Genomic DNA, 19708 nt, shown 5'->3' with positions numbered 1-19708 from the left:
TCCTTAAATTTAAAATACATTAGGGAGATAAGTAAACGATCGTGTTTTGATTATGGAGATAAAATTAACATTACACTATATAGTCTCCTTAAATTTAAAATACACTAGGGAGATATGAAAAATATCGTGTTACGGATTATGGAGATTATATATATTAGATATTTACTATTCCAATTATATAGTAAAAGTTCCCTTGTTAAAAAAAAGTCTATTTTAAAATTACAGAACAGACATTCAATTTTATTGTTAAATAATTGCAAAATCAACGTCGTGTTTAAAACAAATTTATGGATTATAATCACAATTGATAATTTAATTTAAATATATAACAAAATAGAATATTAACAATTTGTGAGCAGTAAGTATATTTGATTCATATATTTTTCATTATTATTATTTCGAATCCGAATTATTCCGCAAATCGAGTCGAGCGTCAAAAAGAAGCGTAGAAATTCCGAATAAAATAAAAACGCAAGCCCCAATTATGGTCACTTAAATATTATGAGTAAAGAAAAATAAACGTTAATTTAAATTTGTGAATAATATCCTATAAACTATATCAATAACCTATTTCCCAAAATATTAAACATTCCCCTTTAAATAGTGGATTACAATATATAATATGTAAACAGATAACATTCGCTAGTGATCAAAGGCGCTGTAATTTATGAGCGTTTTTACCAATTAGCAATGTAAAGCATTACTTATGAAAAAGTTTTTATAATTTACTTTTTTAAAAATAGTTATACATAAATTATAATTGTGCATGTGCCGATTGACAAATTTTTAAAAATCAGATATTAATTACCGATTCGATTAATTTTTATCTACCATCCTATATTTGAATCAATGTCATAAATAATCAATATTTCCTGGCGTAAAAAATTCCTAACTGTAAACTATAGGCAAAACAAAACACTAAAATTTTCCGCTTCTCATGGTCAAGGCAATATTTGGGGCATCATTATTCTCCAAAAGTTAAATAATTTCTTTATCTTACTTAAATCATGAACAATGTTTGATTTTAATGTTTAAACCAAAAAACAATTAATCGGTATTTTGTAAAATGTCGGCCTAATATTTAATATTGGCATAGCCCTAAAATAAATGAATATACTAGTTCTATACTTTTGAAATAGAATGCTTTCAACTGTCAAGGATTAACTTTTTTTACAGCACTGGTGATCAATAAAAAAAAATTTTAAAAAGAAGAACCTAATCTGACGGATAATTTAGTCGATATAAATCTCCCCGACATAACAGCCAATAGGGTACATAATGAATGACCAATTATGGCTCCGATACTGACACCTTTTATATCCTGTATACAAAACAAAATTATTTATTTTATATAAATATAGGTTTGTTTATTTTTTTAGAAGATAAAAAAAGTTACCTCTTTGGCCGATAATACTATAGTAGCGATTTGGGAACGATCGCCCCATTCCGCCAAAAAAGTTAGGGTAAACGCCTGAATCCCGACCGTACATAAAAGTCGCATTAAATTATCATTTTTAAAATATTTAGAGCACGTGCTCGAGATAAGACGCTTGTAGAAGGATCTGGTGTTGTGAATTATATTCCCTTCCTCCATTGACTCGAGTTCGTTGAACGAGGAAAACTACATTTTAATTATTAAAAAAGGAGACTTTATCAGATATTTATACAAAAATTAGAAATAACTTGTTGCTCTTTGCGCAAAATGTCCTCTTGAATTTCTTTGTACTCTTCTTGGCCTTCGTTGGGAGACATATAATACCCTTAATGTTTATTTTAACATACAAACGAAAAATAGGTCGCTATTCGTGGTTATCATTTAAAATAACCAAAGATTCTTGCAATTCATATCATTATATAATAAAATAATAAATTTTACTAGTTTTGCTAAATAAATTTTCGCCAACTCCAAAATGGCTTAGCCAAGTTTTTATTTTATTCTATAAAAATTCGTCCTAATCCTTAAGTTGAGGTTAAACTTAGAAATTTTAAAGTCAGTTTTTCAGGACTAAAAGTTTGATTAAGCCCCCTATTTGAGTTAGCCAAAGTTAGATGATTTAACAACACTAAATTTTTACAAAGTCAAAACACTCATTCTATTCTTTTACGAAAGAAATATAGATGCTCTACCAATAAAAAATATAAGAAAATTTCATCATATTTCAAATCATTTATACATCGAGCTAAAAATAAATTTTCAAGATTTTATCTAAAAAAGTTTAATTAGTCTAAAATATTTTTATAACATAATTATATATTTGCATGACAGAAAACTAATGATTGACTGATTTAAATATTAAAATGCATTAAAAAGTGTACAAACCTTAAAATGCGCCATTAAATGGCATTCAGACGCCATTGAAAATAACATGACTAAAGCTGACTTCAATGTATGCACCACTCGAATAATCAGCCTAAGTTAGTAAGATTAATTATTGGGATGCATCGATTTTAAATATTTGGATCAGCCCGATCATTCGTATTTTTTTAAAAACCCGCCAATGCCAATATCGCTAAATTGAATAGCCCGGTATATAAAAACGGCGGATACAAATTTTTGCGATATAATATGAGGATCATTCTCTTTAAATTTGAACAGTTCATTTAATGTAATATCCAGTTATTGTGTTGGTAAAATATATAAAACTCATAAATAGACATGTACGCCGGCCGCCGACTTTTTTGGTTATGCCGAAAACGCAGTCGCTTATGAAAATCACGCCGATTTCTTTCATATTTTATATTTTTTTATTCTAATAATTGGTCAACATCACTGTTAATTTTTAATGAATCAAGATTTTGATGAATTCTTATTTTCCACATATTTTAAAATCAAAAATATATTGACGTCATTATAAGAATTCAAGCAAATCTAAAATTCCAAAAGTTACCATAATTTTACATATTTTTAAAATGGATGCGTTAAAAAGCCCAAATCGAGTCGATAACTAGAAACGGCCCGATTAATATTAACCAAAATAATATTGTGTAAGCCTGATGATTTTGCTCATAGATGGCCGAAAGGTTTGAGCTTCTACTTACCAAATCTTGAGGCTTACACAATACTATTTTGGCTAAAATCTTGATTTAGCCCTTTTCAAAGACCCAAATCGGGCTTTTTAACATCACTAGAAGCATCTACATTTAATAAATCTATAAATAATTTTAGTATTATAACAGTAAATAATAAAAAATCATTTGTGTGGAAATTTTTAGGTTTCTTACACTTAAAAAAAGAAAATAAAACAATTTCCATAATTTCTGACAAATTTTAATGTAATTGTTAATTAGAAAAGGCTATTGTAGATGATCATGATTCAAATAAGCCATGTTCACCGAATATTTTTTAAAACATTATTTTTTATATTAAGCCAAAATCTTTAATAAATTATAATATATGTTTTGTAAAATATAATCTAACTATATTATAAACTTTTCAATCAACATTACACAGGAAATTTGTTAAAACACTTGACTTCTGATCATAATATTAAAGAAGATACTTCATCAAAATCGCAAAATTTAAAAAAAATATTTTATAACCAAACCAAAATTCCAGACAAATTGTAATACCTCCAAAAAATGGATTCTAGCAAGACACTATGTGTTTTTTGTTGTGCTGACTTATTACCTTTTCAATCAATTGATAATATAAGAATGAAAGATTTTTTGAAGGTATCAAATTTATAAAAAAATTGTTATATTATCTATAATGGATCTACCTTTATGTCTTTTTTGGTCTGAAATAGCATTGGCTGCTAATAGTTGAATTTCATCGCCATGCTAACAATATGATTACACATAGACATGAATGATTTAAATAATATTGGATAAACGCATATTAATTTGTCCTAATTATCTTTGTTTCTTTGTAGCTTTACAACCCAGAAAATTTTTAACAAATTTATTTCTTGATAAATTCTCCCTAATTTGTTTTCTAATATAAATTAAAGATATACAGTAAAAGGGGGGATATTTTTTACCAGATGTTAAAACAAAATAAAATGATATTATTATATTTTTATTTTAATCATACTTAAACATTAATCTGTTAAAAAAATATTAAACAACTTTTTTAAAAGATGCCACTTGAAGTTTGTACAATTAAAAAAAAATTAATTTTACATAAAAAGTGTATTTACAATATTTTTTATATATTTTCATATTTAATTTAATTTAATTAGTTACTTTTTCGATGTATAATATCTCATAACTTTAATAATTCTCCTCTACCCAATTACTTCTGAAATTATTCCTTGCCCATCTCAGATGAGAATGAGATGGAAAATTATGAATCATATTCTAACATTTCAACTAATAAATCTTTAGCTACCATTAATGAAAATACAAATCATCCTCTCCTCCATTATTCCTAAACCCAAAAGAACATATCATTGTTGGAACAAAGAAAAGATTGAGATGGTAATGAAAATTTTAGCTATGCCAGAGGAGGAACAGATGAAGATTAAGGACATAGCGAAATTTGTTAATAGGTCGAAGGCCTCGATTCATAAAATAAAACGGGATTCATTCCCATAAATTATTGGTGATCCCTTAAAGAATTCACTCTGAAACAAAGAGGGAGAAAAATAAAGGACACATCAAACATTGAGAGACAAATTACTATTTGGAGCTGGGCTATCGTAGACTACTAATTGACTAAAGTAATCTAATTATATAATAAATTACGATTAAATTTTAATTGAATAGGTACTACTTAGCAAGAAATTTGGGATGACTATGAACTACCATAAATATTTCATATTTTATATAATCAATATTCATGTATTAGTGTAATTTCTAATATATTTCTTATTATAATATGTAATATATGAATTGAATAAAATATTTGATAATTTATATCTCAAATATGATAAAATAGAGTGGGAGAAAAAAAACTATATTCAGAAATAAAAGATTTTGACTAAGATCTAATAACTAAGATGAATATTTCATCATTATTTTTAAATTTATTCTATATAAAATATCTTTAACTAGGTAAAAGAAAATATGTGATGACAAAACTTTTTATAAAAAATTTTTTTTAAGTGTGACATTTAAAAAAGTTGTTTAATATTTTTGTAACATAGATTAATGTTTAAGAATGATTAAAATAAAAATATAATAATATCATTTTATTTTATTTTGTTTTAACATCTGGTAAAAAATATCCCCCCTTTCACTGTAATAATTTTCTGTTATAAATTTCAAAATACTTAATTTAGAAATATCAAGTTATCAATTCTAATTCTGATTTGCCAGACAGGACAACACTAAGCCGTACTGCTCTTAATATGTTTACCTATCAATGAAGCAATGAAAGCACATGTACAAGTACAAATTAACTCAGGACCAAAATTTTGCACAATTATATTCGATATGTGGACAGATCAATACATGAGAAGAAACTATATTATATTTACACTTCATTTAATAAATGATAATTTTGAAATAATTTACTTTACTTTAGCAACTCATTATTTAACCCAAAAACAAACAGGTGAGATTATTCTAGCAGATTGATAAAATAGAAGAGGAAATTAGTTTGAAAAAGAAAAAAATACAAATGGTCACAGATGCTGGGCCTAATGTTATAAAGGGTGTTCGATTAGGTGAATATAAACACCACTTATGTTTAGGTCATGGTTTACACAATCTGGTTACAGTAGATGGTATTAAAAAGGTACCCTTTGTTGAAAATCTCATCAAAAGAATTAGAGAAATTATTACTGCTCTAAGAATAAAACTGCAGGGTTGAATTTGAATTCGAGGCAGATCAAATGCCGAAGTACAATAGATTTTAGATCTTGACAGCACTGATCCATACCCGGATACCTGTTTTCAAATTGGCAATTCCAATGATAATAATAAAAATAATTCCACGCATATGAAAACCTTAAAATTAAATGTCCTCACACGTTGGCATGGTATATTAATTATGCTAGAAAGCATATCTGGATTAAATAAAAATGTAATTAATAATGTTTTGAAAAGAATTGGGAAAAACTTTCTCAAATTATCAAACTTTGAATATGATAAGAATTATTAGCATTTCTTCAAAATTTAAAGATACTTTCAAATTTCATTCTGTACAAAAAGGGCCTACTTTAAACTTGGCGTTCCTTTTTAGAAGTGAAATTGAAACACATTTAATAGTAAATGATAGTGATAGTTCTGAAATCATTTCACTTAAGGAAAATATGCTAAAAAAACTTGCGTTACGGTTTCCGGTTTGTGATCTGCAACGTAATAATATGTAAATATATTCATTTATTTTTTATTTAAAAAATTATCTATGTATTGGCTTTTCTTTTAAATCCAAGATTTCAAAAATCGACAATTGAGTCAAAGTATATAATAGAGCAAAATTGCTCAGCTTCAGAATTTATAATAAAACATCTTAAACTATAGAGAATGATGATATTCAGGTAGTAAATATAGCTATTGAGAATCAAGAGGAATTATTAAATTCAAGATATTTGACAAAATTGGCAAATAGGCATTCAACAAATATAAATTAGATTCAACGTTAGGTGACTTAGAACAAGAATGCGACATTCTTCTTGGAAAACGACATTCACAAGATATGGATGTTTAAATTTTTGGAGAGAAAAGAAGAGTGACTTCCCAATCTTTCCAGGCTTACCGAAAAAATTCTTTGCATTCCGGCGACTAGCACACCTAGTGAAAGAGTTTTCTCTACCGCTGGGTTGATGTTAAATTTAAGGAGATCATCATTATGTCCTAAAAAATTTAAATAAAATACTTTTTATACATGATAATTATAAAATTACGAAATCGATCTTGGATTTATGAGTTTTCTTTTAATTAAATATTAAAAAATATGCCGAGATATCTGTAGAGTAGTGTATATTTGTTTTTTTTATAAAAATTTATTAACAATTAAAAAATTTTATAACTGCGCCCATTTACGCCGAATTTGTTGACGGCGGCTAAAAGTCGGCGCGCAGCCGGCCGTCGATTAGATTTTTGAAAATTGCGCCGGCCGCCTATAGTTTCGTCGGCGCACAGGTCTACCTATATCCATAAACCTTTTTTAATTATTGTAGAAAAAAAAATTAAATTAAATCAATATAAATATCGGATCGGTATCAGTTTTGAACCAATATCGGATCGGATAGGTGAAAAATATGTGGATCGTCACAGCCCTAGTTTTTTTTAAAATATATTTGAATCGAATAGATATTTATTGAAATTCAAACGAATAACTTACTATTCGAATTCGTTTTATCATCAATATTTCAAAATATAAAATAATTAAGAAAGATTAGTATATCATTTAAAGTTGGAAATTACGAGACCCGCCCAGAAATATTTACGCCAATTTTTTTTGCTGAGTTAATTAAAATAGTATCCATTAAAAATATCATAATCTTTCTCACATATTAATAAAGGGGCGAGTCGCGATGGGCCTCTTTTTTTATATAAAAAATTTTCCTATATCGCCAAAAATAAGTCCGGGTATGGGTTCTAATTTCTATATTAAAAGATTATCACCTTTTAAGATTTCGCCCACCAATTTTATGGTTTATAAAATACTTGTTTGTCAAATGTCAATAACAATGGTGACTGATGAATGTATGAAAAAATCCTAATTTCCTATACTATTCATATTTATGACCTAATAGGGAGTCGACAACTGATTCTGGTAAAAGTATTATATTTATTTTACAATGTTATACGATGTCAAATAAGTCAATAACAACAAAAATAATTTAAGATCGATAAATAAAACATTGAGAAATTAGATAAATAAACAAGCAAGATATATTACTCCTCCAATTTAAAAATGAAAGCTAAAACATGCCAATAAAATAATACCTGATGAGCCAATAACATAAAAAAAACAATCTTATCATGACTTTAAATAATATAAATCCACTCACCACGCTATAATCCTAAATAATCGCACTCATATTTTTTCTTGGGTGGGGGGGGGGGGTGCGCTAAATTAAATTCTTCCATTTGAATTAATTAAAAATTCACAAGAAATAACGTTTACTATCAGTGTTGTTAAAAGCTACTTTTAAAAGAGCGGGCTATATTTCCATAATGTCAAAACTACCCTAAGTCTAGAGCGACGATCAGAAAGTATAAGCTATGGCTAGTATTTTTAAACGGCTCAAATATAGATTAAGCCTAAGATTTAGCTAATAAATCTTCAGGCTTGTATAATATTTATTTTAAATTGAAACGTTTAACAAAACTAGCTATGACTAAATATTTTTAATATAACATATTTTTTATATAAGAAAAATCGTCAAAAATATTCATTTGAGTATTTTTAGATTTAAAAAAAAAATGTGTCTAAAGGATTTTCAATAGCATTATTATTTATTTTAAAAAAATCATCCATAGTAGATGGCGTTTTTAATCTAGCTAGGGTCAGTCTAAAATTATAATGTTAATAGGATAAAAAACTATGTAGGGAATAAGTGGATGGTCATGTTTGCCATCTAGCCAGGCCATCACCCTTTAATATTTTATCTATTCAACTAATTTTCTCAAAATTGGTTAAAATGTGAAAGGATTGAAGTAAATATTTTTAGCATGTTTTGATAAAATTTATAAATATATAAATAGATGAGAGGTTAGTTTTAAGCACGTTTAACATCCAAATAATAATTTATAAAATATTAACATTAAATAGATGAGTCTGACGATAAAATGAAATGTTAGTTATTTAAATTTTTAATTTATATAATTCTGAATATTATCTTACGTCCCACAGAAAATCAACTTTCACATAAATTCATCTGGCTTAAAAACTATTATAGATATAACTTGATTTAAATTTCACTTTAAAGATTAAGGATTGGGCTACAAATTGATATTAAATTTGTTTGATATATTACTTTAAAATAGTGTTGAGCCGATATATAAATTTTTCATCTATCCGACATATTCCGATATTACTAAAAAGCCGATCCGATTCCGATATTCATATGGTTTTTATTTACCATCTATCTTTGAACCAATGTAAAAAAATGCCAATTTTAAAAAAAACTAACTAAGTTACAAGAATGATTAAGTGTAATTTGTTTTTTTATTTTCCAAAATTTATTATCTCATTTAAATGTCTGCAATGTTTATGGGTGAATGTTTAGTGCTGTTAAAAAGCTACATTTGATCGATTTTTAAAAAGGACTAAATAAAGATTTTTAGCCAAAAGATTTTACCTAATCTTTGACGCCAATAGAAGTCCAAGCCTTTCTGCCATATATGGGCAAAATAAATAAGCTTGAAATTTACTTTTGGCCAAAATCTTGAGGTTCTTTAAAAATTGGCTAAATCGGGCTGTTTAGCAACACTAACTGAACGTGACTCTTAGATATTTTAAAATCCTTTTCTTGTTGCAGATAATATAATAAAAAATAGTGGAAAATTTTAAACTATTTTTTAAGCATTAGAACAAATAAATTGTATTTTAGTCCTTTTTATTAATTTATTATTATGAAATTATTTATAAACTAAAAGAAATTATATAATTATATATACAATCAAAAAATAATTAAAAAATATATAAAATATCGGATCGAAACGGTTTTAAAAAATATCGACCCGATCCGATGTTTTTAAAACGCCAAATATCGGTACCGATCCTATATTTAATATCGGCAAAGCCCTTTATAAAATGAAAGAAAGAATGGCACATCTTACAATAAATTTATACCTTGTGTTAATTTTTTTTATTGAGATTAAAATATTCTGCTAATTCAAGAAAAGGAACTCCATATTATCATCATTTTTCAGGGAAATTACTTTGTCGATATGATCTGCAAACAAAATTATGTTCAATATCAATCTCTATCGTCGACATTTTAAATTATTTTGAAAACTAGATTTATAATGCAGACCTTTAAATATAATATGATTATGATTTTATTAAATAAATACATTTTACTAATTTTTATGTACATTTAAATTAGTAGCGAGCTCGCTATAGTTATTCTTTTTTTAAAGTAGCGTGCTATAGTAGCGCTAACAACACGGTTTACTATCTCCAAAAAAATGCCCAAATTGTTTGTTAGAAAGCTTTATGAGAACTCCCCGATGCCAACCTTATGTAATTATACTTTGAAGATTTAAGAAATTATTACTTCTAATAAAAAAAAATCTAGAAAATATAAATGACCATTGGTATCTAAGAAACTATTAGTACTTGGAAGCTAAAATTTTGGATTTGATGCTTTCTAATGATGTTTTCCCAGCATGCAAAATTTTATCAAAATTAAAAGGTCGGGCCGAAAAGTTATTGATTTGATATGGAATTACTCCCTAATTAAAATCTAATGTAATGATATTTGATATCATAAGATCTGCTCACTAGTATGGGGACTGAGATAATCACTTCATTTGTTTTGCTTTTGGGCTGGGCCAAAAATATTAGGGCAGGGCTGTGCTGATCTCTTAAAAGCCTAAATTTTATATCTGTGCAGAAGTGATTGGGTCTAAAGACTCCACATAGACAATTGAATATGAAACATGCTTTTCAGGCTCAAGTTTATACTTAATCACAACTCAAGGAAAACATTAATACTCAGTTAAATGTAATTTAATCGTGAATCAAATGTGTTGATAAATTTTATAAGTTCCCTTGTAGGCCTATTCAAAAATAATTTGAATATTCGATTCGAATAATTCGAATCTAATCGAATAATTACGAATACGAATAATAAATTATTTGTTTTATCTGAATACGAATAATCATTTATTCGATTCGAATAAAACGAATTATTCGTAATATTTAATAAATTGTTTAATAAATCTAACATTTGTCATTTCTATTTGTTGATAAGCCAATCTGACAGGTGATGTGTTTGTGTTTATAAAAATTCTCGCACAAATTTAAAAAATTTTTATTTGCCACATTTTTTGAATCTCACGAAAAGTTTATTTTTTGAATCTCATAATAAATTATATTAAAAATTAAACACACCAGAGGTATATAAAAATATATTACATCTCTACAATAATTATTGTTAGCTAGCCTAATTATGTTAGAGGAGAATGGTTCTGATGAAATTATGCTTGATGTTGAAGATAAGAAAATTTCCTAACAAAAGTGAGCAATCATATGGGATCAATATCAAATCCTTAAAGACGGTGAAAAGGCTGCTTGCAATCATTGCAAGAGTATTATAAAATGTAAAGGCAAAACAACATCTCCTCTTATTAATCATTATAATAGGTTTCATTCAAACCTTAGTAAAAAAAATAATAAAATTGACATTTTTTTAAAGTCCACACCAAATTCTTCAAAAAAAATTAATTTTAAGGATAATTTATTAAAATTATTTATAAAAAATAATATATCTTTTAAAATTATTAATTCAAATGATTTTAAAAATTTTATAAGTGATCTTGATTGTTCTGTATGCTCCAATACTCTTAAATTGCACATGTATAATACATTTGCAGAAAAAGCACAGTTGGTAAAGGAAATAATATCTAAAAATAAAAGTCAGATTAATTTTTCATCTGGAACAAAAACCTTTTATCCTATCCTAAACTACTATATGAAACTTACTCAAATACTCATTTAATCTATTATCAGTTACTATAATCATTTAATTTAGATACCATTTATATATATATATATTAATTGTATCTTTTTGAAATAGTTTTGAAACAGTTCTTATATATATTCTATTTATCATCGTGTGTGATTGCTATTCTTACAAGGCGGATTCTCTGTAATATATAGAATCGGCACGGTAATCATAATTAAATTTTTAATAAAGTTTTCAATGAAGGACCACAATATTAAGATGATCTCTTTAAATATAAGATCCCTGAGTGAGAAACTAACTATACTTAGACAAATTATGAAAGACCAACATTACGATATCCTCCTTTTACAGGAGACCCACCTTAAAGTAACGGAGGTAAGGAACCTATTAGATTACACCTTATATTGCAGCTCAAATGCAGAACACGTATGGGCTGGGGTAGCGATTATGATACATAATAAACTAATAAGACTCGTAAGCTTCAACCCAATTTCCAGCCGAATATGCTGCCTTACCCTAAACTTAGGATACAAAAAAGTCCATTTGTTTAATATATACGCGCCTCACAATGATAGCGTTTTCTATATGGAATTGGAGAATGTCTTAAAGGAACTACCGCATCGGGATGGCATCATTCTAGCAGGTGACTTCAATGCTTCGGTAGGTAAATCTAAGAACTCTTCCTGCCTTGGAAACGCCACATTAATACAAAGCACGAACCCCAACGGTAAAAGGTTAATAGAAATCTGCGAGTTTTTCAACTTGAAAATTGGTAATACTTTCTTCAATCATCCAACTCATCACATCGTGACTTACAAGAGCCCTTCCTTTGGCACTACCTCACAGATAGATTTCTTTATAATTTCCACTAAGATTTTCAAATGGGTGAAAGACATCAGGGTAATCAGTAAACTTAACCTTACACTTTTTACTGATCATTATCCACTGGGCTGTGAACTCAAAATTAACAACAGTATCTTCCCAAACCACACTAGACAGAACAGTCTCACCACTGTAAAATACATAGCTAGAAAAGACTTGGCACAACTAAATGACTTAGAGGTGAAAGAAGAGTTCGTCTCTAAATTAACATCATGGAGAAACTCAGCAAATGACATGATAAACCCAAATCTGACCTGGAAAGACATTGAGCAGAATGTATTAGGTAGTATAACATCATGCTTAAGACCACGCACCAAGCGCAGAGAGTGGCTCACCCCTTCAACAATACAAATAATTAAGAATCTTACAACAAATATATCCCACCATCAATTCGCAAGACATCACAGGAGGTACATTACCCACCGCATAAGAGCTGACAAAAGACTGTTTATTGCTAACTTATCGAATTCTATCCAATTCAATTTTGATAATAATAATATTTATAAGGCCTTCCAATCTCTAAAACTACTCACCACCTTTAAAACCAATCCTTTACCAAGACTACAATTAAACAACAACAAGATTATAACTGACCCTAAGGAACAATTAGACTTATGGATAGACCACTACATGAACCTCTACAAAACGAGATGGCCTAGACCTAGATGTGACTACCCCTTCCAATCACCCAATCAGAATTTGAACAAGTCTGATATAGTCGGTGCCATCAAACGTCTAAAAATGCATAAAGCTGCTGGAGCTGATGGAATTTTTGCAGAACTCTGGAAGATAGAGGTAGACCTAAGTGCCAGCTTACTACTTCCCCTCTTTAGGGAGATTTGGAATACAGGCAAGTTTCCTGACGAATGGATGACATCAATTATACTAAACTTCCCTAAAAATAAGTCCCCAAACTGCCTTAAAGATTACAGAGGTATTGCACTAATTCCAGTCACACTAAAAATGTTCACATACATCATATCAGTCAGGATTAAACCAATCATTAACAGATTCCTTTCTAATGCTATCACATCATACAGGAAGGGCAGAAATACTACGGAGTTGACCATGGCGCTTAAGGTCATTCTGGAAAAGGCCAGAATGCATAAATCCCCCATCTTTGCCCTGATGATTGATTTAAGTCAAGCCTTTGACTCCATAATTCAGAATAAGATATGGCCCTTGCTGGAAAACATTGGAATAGATAAACATCTGATAGCGCTAATTAAGATAATTTACGATAATCATAGCGTAGTTCCTCAGCATTTAAATATGAAGTCCCAACCTTTTAAAGCAAATAGAGGCCTCAAACAAAGATGCATCCTTTCACCGATTATTTTTAATAATGAACGATATCCTAAATAAATCCTTTAAACAGGAATATGCACTCAACACATATTACAGTGAGCAACAACACCTCAATGATATGCACAACTCTTTAAACTTTCTATGTTATGCTGACGACGTATGTATTCTAGCCAACTCAGAATACAAATTAAGAAATATTTTATCATTATTTGTCAACAACTGTGATGGATATGGTCTAAGAGTAAACTACACAAAAACCAAACTAATCACCTCAAATACTGATGCGAGTCACTTTAACCCCTTTAACTTTGAGGGTAATACGATAGAATTAGTGTCAGATTTTAAATACCTAGGAACCAGGATAACGTCATTAGGCCTCACCTTTTTTAGATACGAAATCGAGAACGAATAATGCTAGACTCCGCTATCATCAACTGTCGAAATTATGGTCATCCAACCAAATATCAACTAATTTAAAAATAAGACTCTTCAAGTCCCTAATTGTACCCATTTTTACCTACGGCCTAGAGACTTGGCAAGACTCAAAAAGTAACATCAGCACAATTCAGACTTTTATAAACAAATGCCTTAGAAGAATCACCAAAACGTATTACCCATACAACACATCAAATACAACGCTCTGGAATAGATGCGACATCCTACCAATCAATCGTCTCATACCCATGAGGAGACTAGAATTACTAGGCCATAGCTTAAGACACTCGCAGGAAAATATGATATTCTCGTCCTTGAAATGGTGCCCTGACGGTAGGAGGAAAACCCCTAAATACTATTGGTTGGCGAAATGTCTGAAAGATATGGACCTGATTAACCTCTCGTTTGCAGATTTCATGGCACTTAGCAAAAACAAGAAACACCTAAAGGAACATTTACAATACATGCTAAAATATGGCCTAAATTAATATCGCAACCGTTCTTCACCTGTACGTTCTTGCAATAAATGGAATAAGTGTATTTGATAATGATAATAACCTGAACAACAACAACATAACTTAACTTCCTTTAATAACCCACGACCTTCCTTTCTGGACACACGATATCGGCGACGATAACGATAACAATTACGAAAATATTAGCTGTATAACAGGCAATGAGAAGATAAACTGGCTATAATAATAACGCAATAAATCGGACGAACCCAAATACCATTGGCACAGAACATACAAGATCTACAGGACATACAATATTTTGGCACACCGAACAACAAACAAGGAAGAGACTCTTCATGCAAACTTAACATAAACTCTCAATACTTAACAAGATATAAGGGTTATTTTTTTTGGTGCCTCACTAAATACCACTTAAGGACGCAGGTACATTTTTTATATGACATTATTTTTATTTTTTCCTTAACACTATTCTGCCGGAAACGGAACTAATACATCACCATTATTGTACTTCTTCCTTCTTCACTTTGCTAACAGGCTACATAGTGGTACCGTCCACTATAATAAAACGGGTAGACATCATGTATGGGATCTATATACTAGTGAAAATACATGATGCACGCTTCAACTCCTGGTGGGTGATGAAATTGCACTTCGTGCAATTTCTGGCGTGGTAATGAATGAATGAATAAATTTTTCATCTGACATTTGGACTAGCCCAACACAGGTTCCTTTTTAGGGCTAACAGCCCATTTTATTGATGATAATTTTAAAATAAATAACATAATTTTGTGTCAGTCCAATAAATGAAACACATTCAGGTGAAAATATATTTAAAGCCTTTGTTAAAATAATTAAAAATTATAATTTAGAGAATAAATTTTTTTTATATAACTTTAGATAATGCAACTAATAATAAAACATTTATTGATACATTTTCTTTAAAATATCCATTAATAAGATGCTTTGCCCATGTAATTATTATGTAATTAATTTAATATCCAAAGAAATTTTAAAAATTTTAGATCCTTCAATTCTAAAACTAAGAAACATTATTAGAATGATTCGTAATTCCCCTAAAAAATTAAATTTATTAAAAAATATATGTAGTTCCCTACACCCTCCCCTAAATTTTTTAAAACCAAAATTGGATTGTGAAATAAGGTGGAATACCAAATGATTGAAAGGGGTTTATTGTTAAAGCCTGCTATAACAAAATTAGTTAATGAAGTAATAACTAATATTAAAATTATTCAAAACAAATATCAGAGGTAAACTAAAATTTATAATTAGGTAATAATATAATACTTTGATAACATATAGAAAGAATGGGAGGATCTTATAAAAATTAAAACTATCCTATTGCCTTTATATGAAACTACAAATATGGTATGTGGGGAGAATTATCCTACTTATAATTTGGTTATACCTTATTATATTTTAATTCTTGAACATCAAAAAATGAAAAACCTGGTTTCCATAAATCCTTTAACAATAGTTTCAAATTAGCATGTTATAAATTGTTGGGCTATTATAATTTAACTGCCGATGATGCAATAATAACCACAATATTAGATATCAGGCTTAAATTAGAATATTTTAAATCAATATCTGTTGATTATGATAATGATGTATCCAAGTTAATGGACAAATTTAAAGAGATTTACAATAGATATACAGGTATTTAATTTACCCCAATTTAAATATGATTTATTTTATAAGCTCATAATTATAACTGTCAAACAAATAAGGATAAAATTCAACAAAACAGGCTAGACATTGTTTTTAAACAAAATAATATTCAACTGTGTGAAATGGATTTTTATCTGAGTGAACCAAGAGCAAAGAGTGATAATGACCCGTTAATGTGGTGGAAGGCAAATGCATATCGGATCCCCATACTCTCGAAAATGGCAAGGGATTATCTATCTATACAAGGAACATCAACTGCTTGTGAAAGGCTTTTTTCAGTTGGAACTAATTTTTTGTCAAAAAACCGTATGTTATATAAGGAAGAAAATATAAGAAAAACTCTTTGCCTTAAAAATTGGCTTAAATTATAAATTAAATTAATAATATACATTTTAATTTTGCTTATAACTTGATTATATATTATTTATTATCAGATTATTGATTACATATTATTATAATTTTTTCTGTTTAAAATCAAATTTGTAATAAAAAAATTTGTCAATATATTTGAGCATGATTTATTTTATTATAAAAATTAATTGAATCGAATACAAATCGTAGATTTTATTATTCGTACGTATTCAAATAGTAAATTATTCGATTCGTTTAAACGAATCGAATATGAATAATGCACTATTAGATTCGAATTCGTTTTTGAATAGGCCTATTCCCTTGTTTCAGTCCTTGTTAGAGCCAAACAGGTAGAAAGTAAAATTTTCTCAAGCAAACAACACAATAAAGTGAATATTTTTCTCTTAAGTAAATAATTATTAGTTGAATAGTAGACAAAATCAACAGAAAGTTATTTCTTACTAGTACAAATGATCCCTTAAAAAAATTCCTTTTTGAAATTTGAAATGTAAATAAAATTAAAAACAATCAGAGGCCTGCAGAGCTACCTTTTGCATGGCCCAGCCAGGATTTTTTTCAAAAAAAAATTTGCAAGCTAGCTAGGATTTATGTTTTCAGCCTAGCCAAACCCAGAGCTTTTTTTAAAAAAAAATTTCAGCCTGCTCAAGATTTTTTTTAAATATATTTTTTTATTTTAAATTTTTTATAGCTAATGGTGATTTAAAATATATGGCCCAGGTATTTTTTAAAAAATATTTCGTAGGCCCAGCCTGGATCAGGTATTCTGGCCCATGTACCCGGGCCTGAGGTCTTTGAAAATAATACAGCAATTATGTTTTAATCTTGTTTCTCATGTTATATCATTAGATCAATAAAAATGGACTAATTAAGAATGGGAGATGTAAAGATAATCTAGTGCTTAATTTCTACTCATTATCAACCATTAAATTTTCCCCATATTATTTATAAAATAAATAATAACTTTTAAAGTTTCTATTAAATGATCTATTACCATAACATGGTAAGTTTCTGGGCAATATAATTCTATGAATGTCAAATGCATAAAAAAGAAATGTTACCTTGTACCTTTAAATTCTATTCCATATGTGGTAGGTGAAATAAATTATCTCACTCAACAGGGTAAGCCGAGCCTGGTAAATCCTAGAAAAAAAATTTTGGACAGTGCTAGGAAAAAGTAGATACCCAACCTACTTAATAGAGATTAAAGAATATAAAGAAATTATTCTAAAGTCAATTTTGTTAAAATAATATTTTTTTATTGATTTATATTTTTAACAATGACAAATTATCAAATTTTTTTTTTCATTTTAATTTAATCTCAAAACAAGATCATAGGATATATTTCTCAATGTATTAGACTTAGATGAATTCTGATATTTGATAGAAGTGATAATTCATAAAGTAGTGTTTTTAATTAAACCACTCCCCAATATATTTTGATGTTCAATCATAAATATTTCAGGTTATGCCTTAAAACACTGACCATTTCAAAAAATGAGGACAGGCAACCTTAGTAAAAAAAATAAAATCAGGTTGGATCAGGCAAAAATTTTGCAGGGCCCGGCAAAAACTAAATTCTCACTAGGCATGGCCTGACCTGAGAATTTTGCCATATACAGACCACTATTGAAGTAGGACTAGGTTCATCCTTAAAAAATGGTCATGATCCATCAAAAATGTTAATAAAGTCCTTCAATGAAAAATATGCAGAAAAAAATAGTTGGTAAAAAAAATAATATCTAAAAAAATAATCAGATAAATTTTTCATCTGATATTTGGATCAGCTGAACTTAGATTTCTACTTTAAAAATAAGAACCCATTTTATTAATAGTTTTAAACTAAATAACATAATAGTGCAATAAAAATTTGAAAAAAAACTGCCAATCTATTTAATATAAATTTATTTATAATAAAAAAAACTAGAATCAAATACAAAGAATGTATTGTTCTCGATTTCAAATAGGCTTACACCATGCTAAATATTTCTTAGATATAAGCAAAGCTATCTTAATAGCCTTATCCAAAAAATATATATCCCTCATTGGAAAAAATAGTGCTTAATCAAAGCTGAAAAATAAGTTTTATAAAAAATTAGGTTATATTTTTTGCATGGTAATTTCTTTCTGAAATAGCAAGTAATATGCCAAATATTTTAGCATTTTAAATGTGTTTTATATTAAATAAAAATTACCTTCATAAAACATTTTTCCACCAAAAAGAAAAAATAAGAAAGTAGATGAATATACAACTATATATCTTGGGATATTGGTAGCTAGCATTCCCATACAAGCTTTATAAATATGATAAATAAAATATATTTTTATTTTTTAACTTTTAAAATAAGTTTATATTTAAAAATTAAATATAGGTTATACACTTGAATTTCATTTCTCTTAATGAAAAAACTTTATTAATCATTTAGAGAAATATCAATAATGTTATTACCTGAACAAATAGTTTAAAACTGTCATTACAGCATAAAAAAATACTGATTAATTACTTTTATGTAAAAATAGTTATCTTATACATGCCTGACAATCATTTATATTAATTACCAGATAAAATTGTCATAACTATCAATGCTGATATAGCTCCTGAAAACACAATTAATCTAGAGTGCCTCATAGCCATAATAGCCGCAATAAAAAAGGTCTTGTCACCCAATTCTGATACAATTGTAATAGACAAAGAACTAAAAAATGCATGATAAAAGCTGTCAATTGGATGGATATTTAATGTAGTATTTGATTTGGTTGAGTAATATTGAGTGAAAGTGTTATTATCTTTAAATATACGATTTTTATCCATTTCTTGGGGTGTTACCGCTCTCTAGAAATATTACTACCCGAAAAAATAATAGATTATAAAATGGAAGAATTATTTATTTCATATTTTTACATTTTCAGAGATGCTACTAGAGCGTGTAAGAGCTTGACCCAGTCAAAATTTTTAAAAATATAAATCATAATTTTGTCTTTTTTAAAGCACTATCCAGCCCAATGACAATTGATCCA

General features: G+C 28.2%; 1 protein-coding gene across 1 annotated transcript; it reads right to left on the bottom strand.

The window, feature by feature from the left end:
• Window positions 1–273: 273 nt before the first annotated feature.
• LOC135931141 (putative divalent cation/proton antiporter TMEM165) lies at window positions 274–19708 on the bottom strand. Its single transcript, XM_065468042.1, has 7 exons — window positions 19593–19708; window positions 19250–19535; window positions 18886–18984; window positions 1684–1760; window positions 1397–1621; window positions 1216–1321; window positions 274–491 (listed from the first exon to the last, which is right to left on the bottom strand). The coding sequence occupies exons 2-7, from the start codon at window positions 19500–19502 to the stop codon at window positions 394–396; spliced, it is 858 nt and encodes a 285-aa protein (XP_065324114.1). The 5' UTR covers window positions 19503–19535; window positions 19593–19708; the 3' UTR covers window positions 274–393.

This window comes from Gordionus sp. m RMFG-2023, chromosome 1 (assembly GCF_954871325.1).
Source record: "Gordionus sp. m RMFG-2023 chromosome 1, tfGorSpeb1-WG-v2, whole genome shotgun sequence".
NCBI classification, from domain to species: domain Eukaryota; kingdom Metazoa; phylum Nematomorpha; class Gordioida; order Chordodea; family Parachordodidae; genus Gordionus; species Gordionus sp. m RMFG-2023.
Note: the sequence above shows the minus strand (reverse complement) of the source record. Positions and strands in the feature narration are given on the sequence as shown.

What these genes read in the sequence shown, in the direction of transcription:
- LOC135931141 (XM_065468042.1), bottom strand. Translation starts at nt 19,502, where the DNA reads ATGGATAAAAATCGTATATTTAAAGATAATAACACTTTCACTCAATAT. An exon ending in AGTTATGACAATTTTATCTG is followed by an intron (nt 18,985 to 19,249) that starts GTAATTAATATA and finishes ATATTTATAAAG; the next exon opens with CTTGTATGGGAATGCTAGCT. An exon ending in TAGTATTATCGGCCAAAGAG is followed by an intron (nt 1,322 to 1,396) that starts GTAACTTTTTTT and finishes TTTTGTATACAG; the next exon opens with GATATAAAAGGTGTCAGTAT.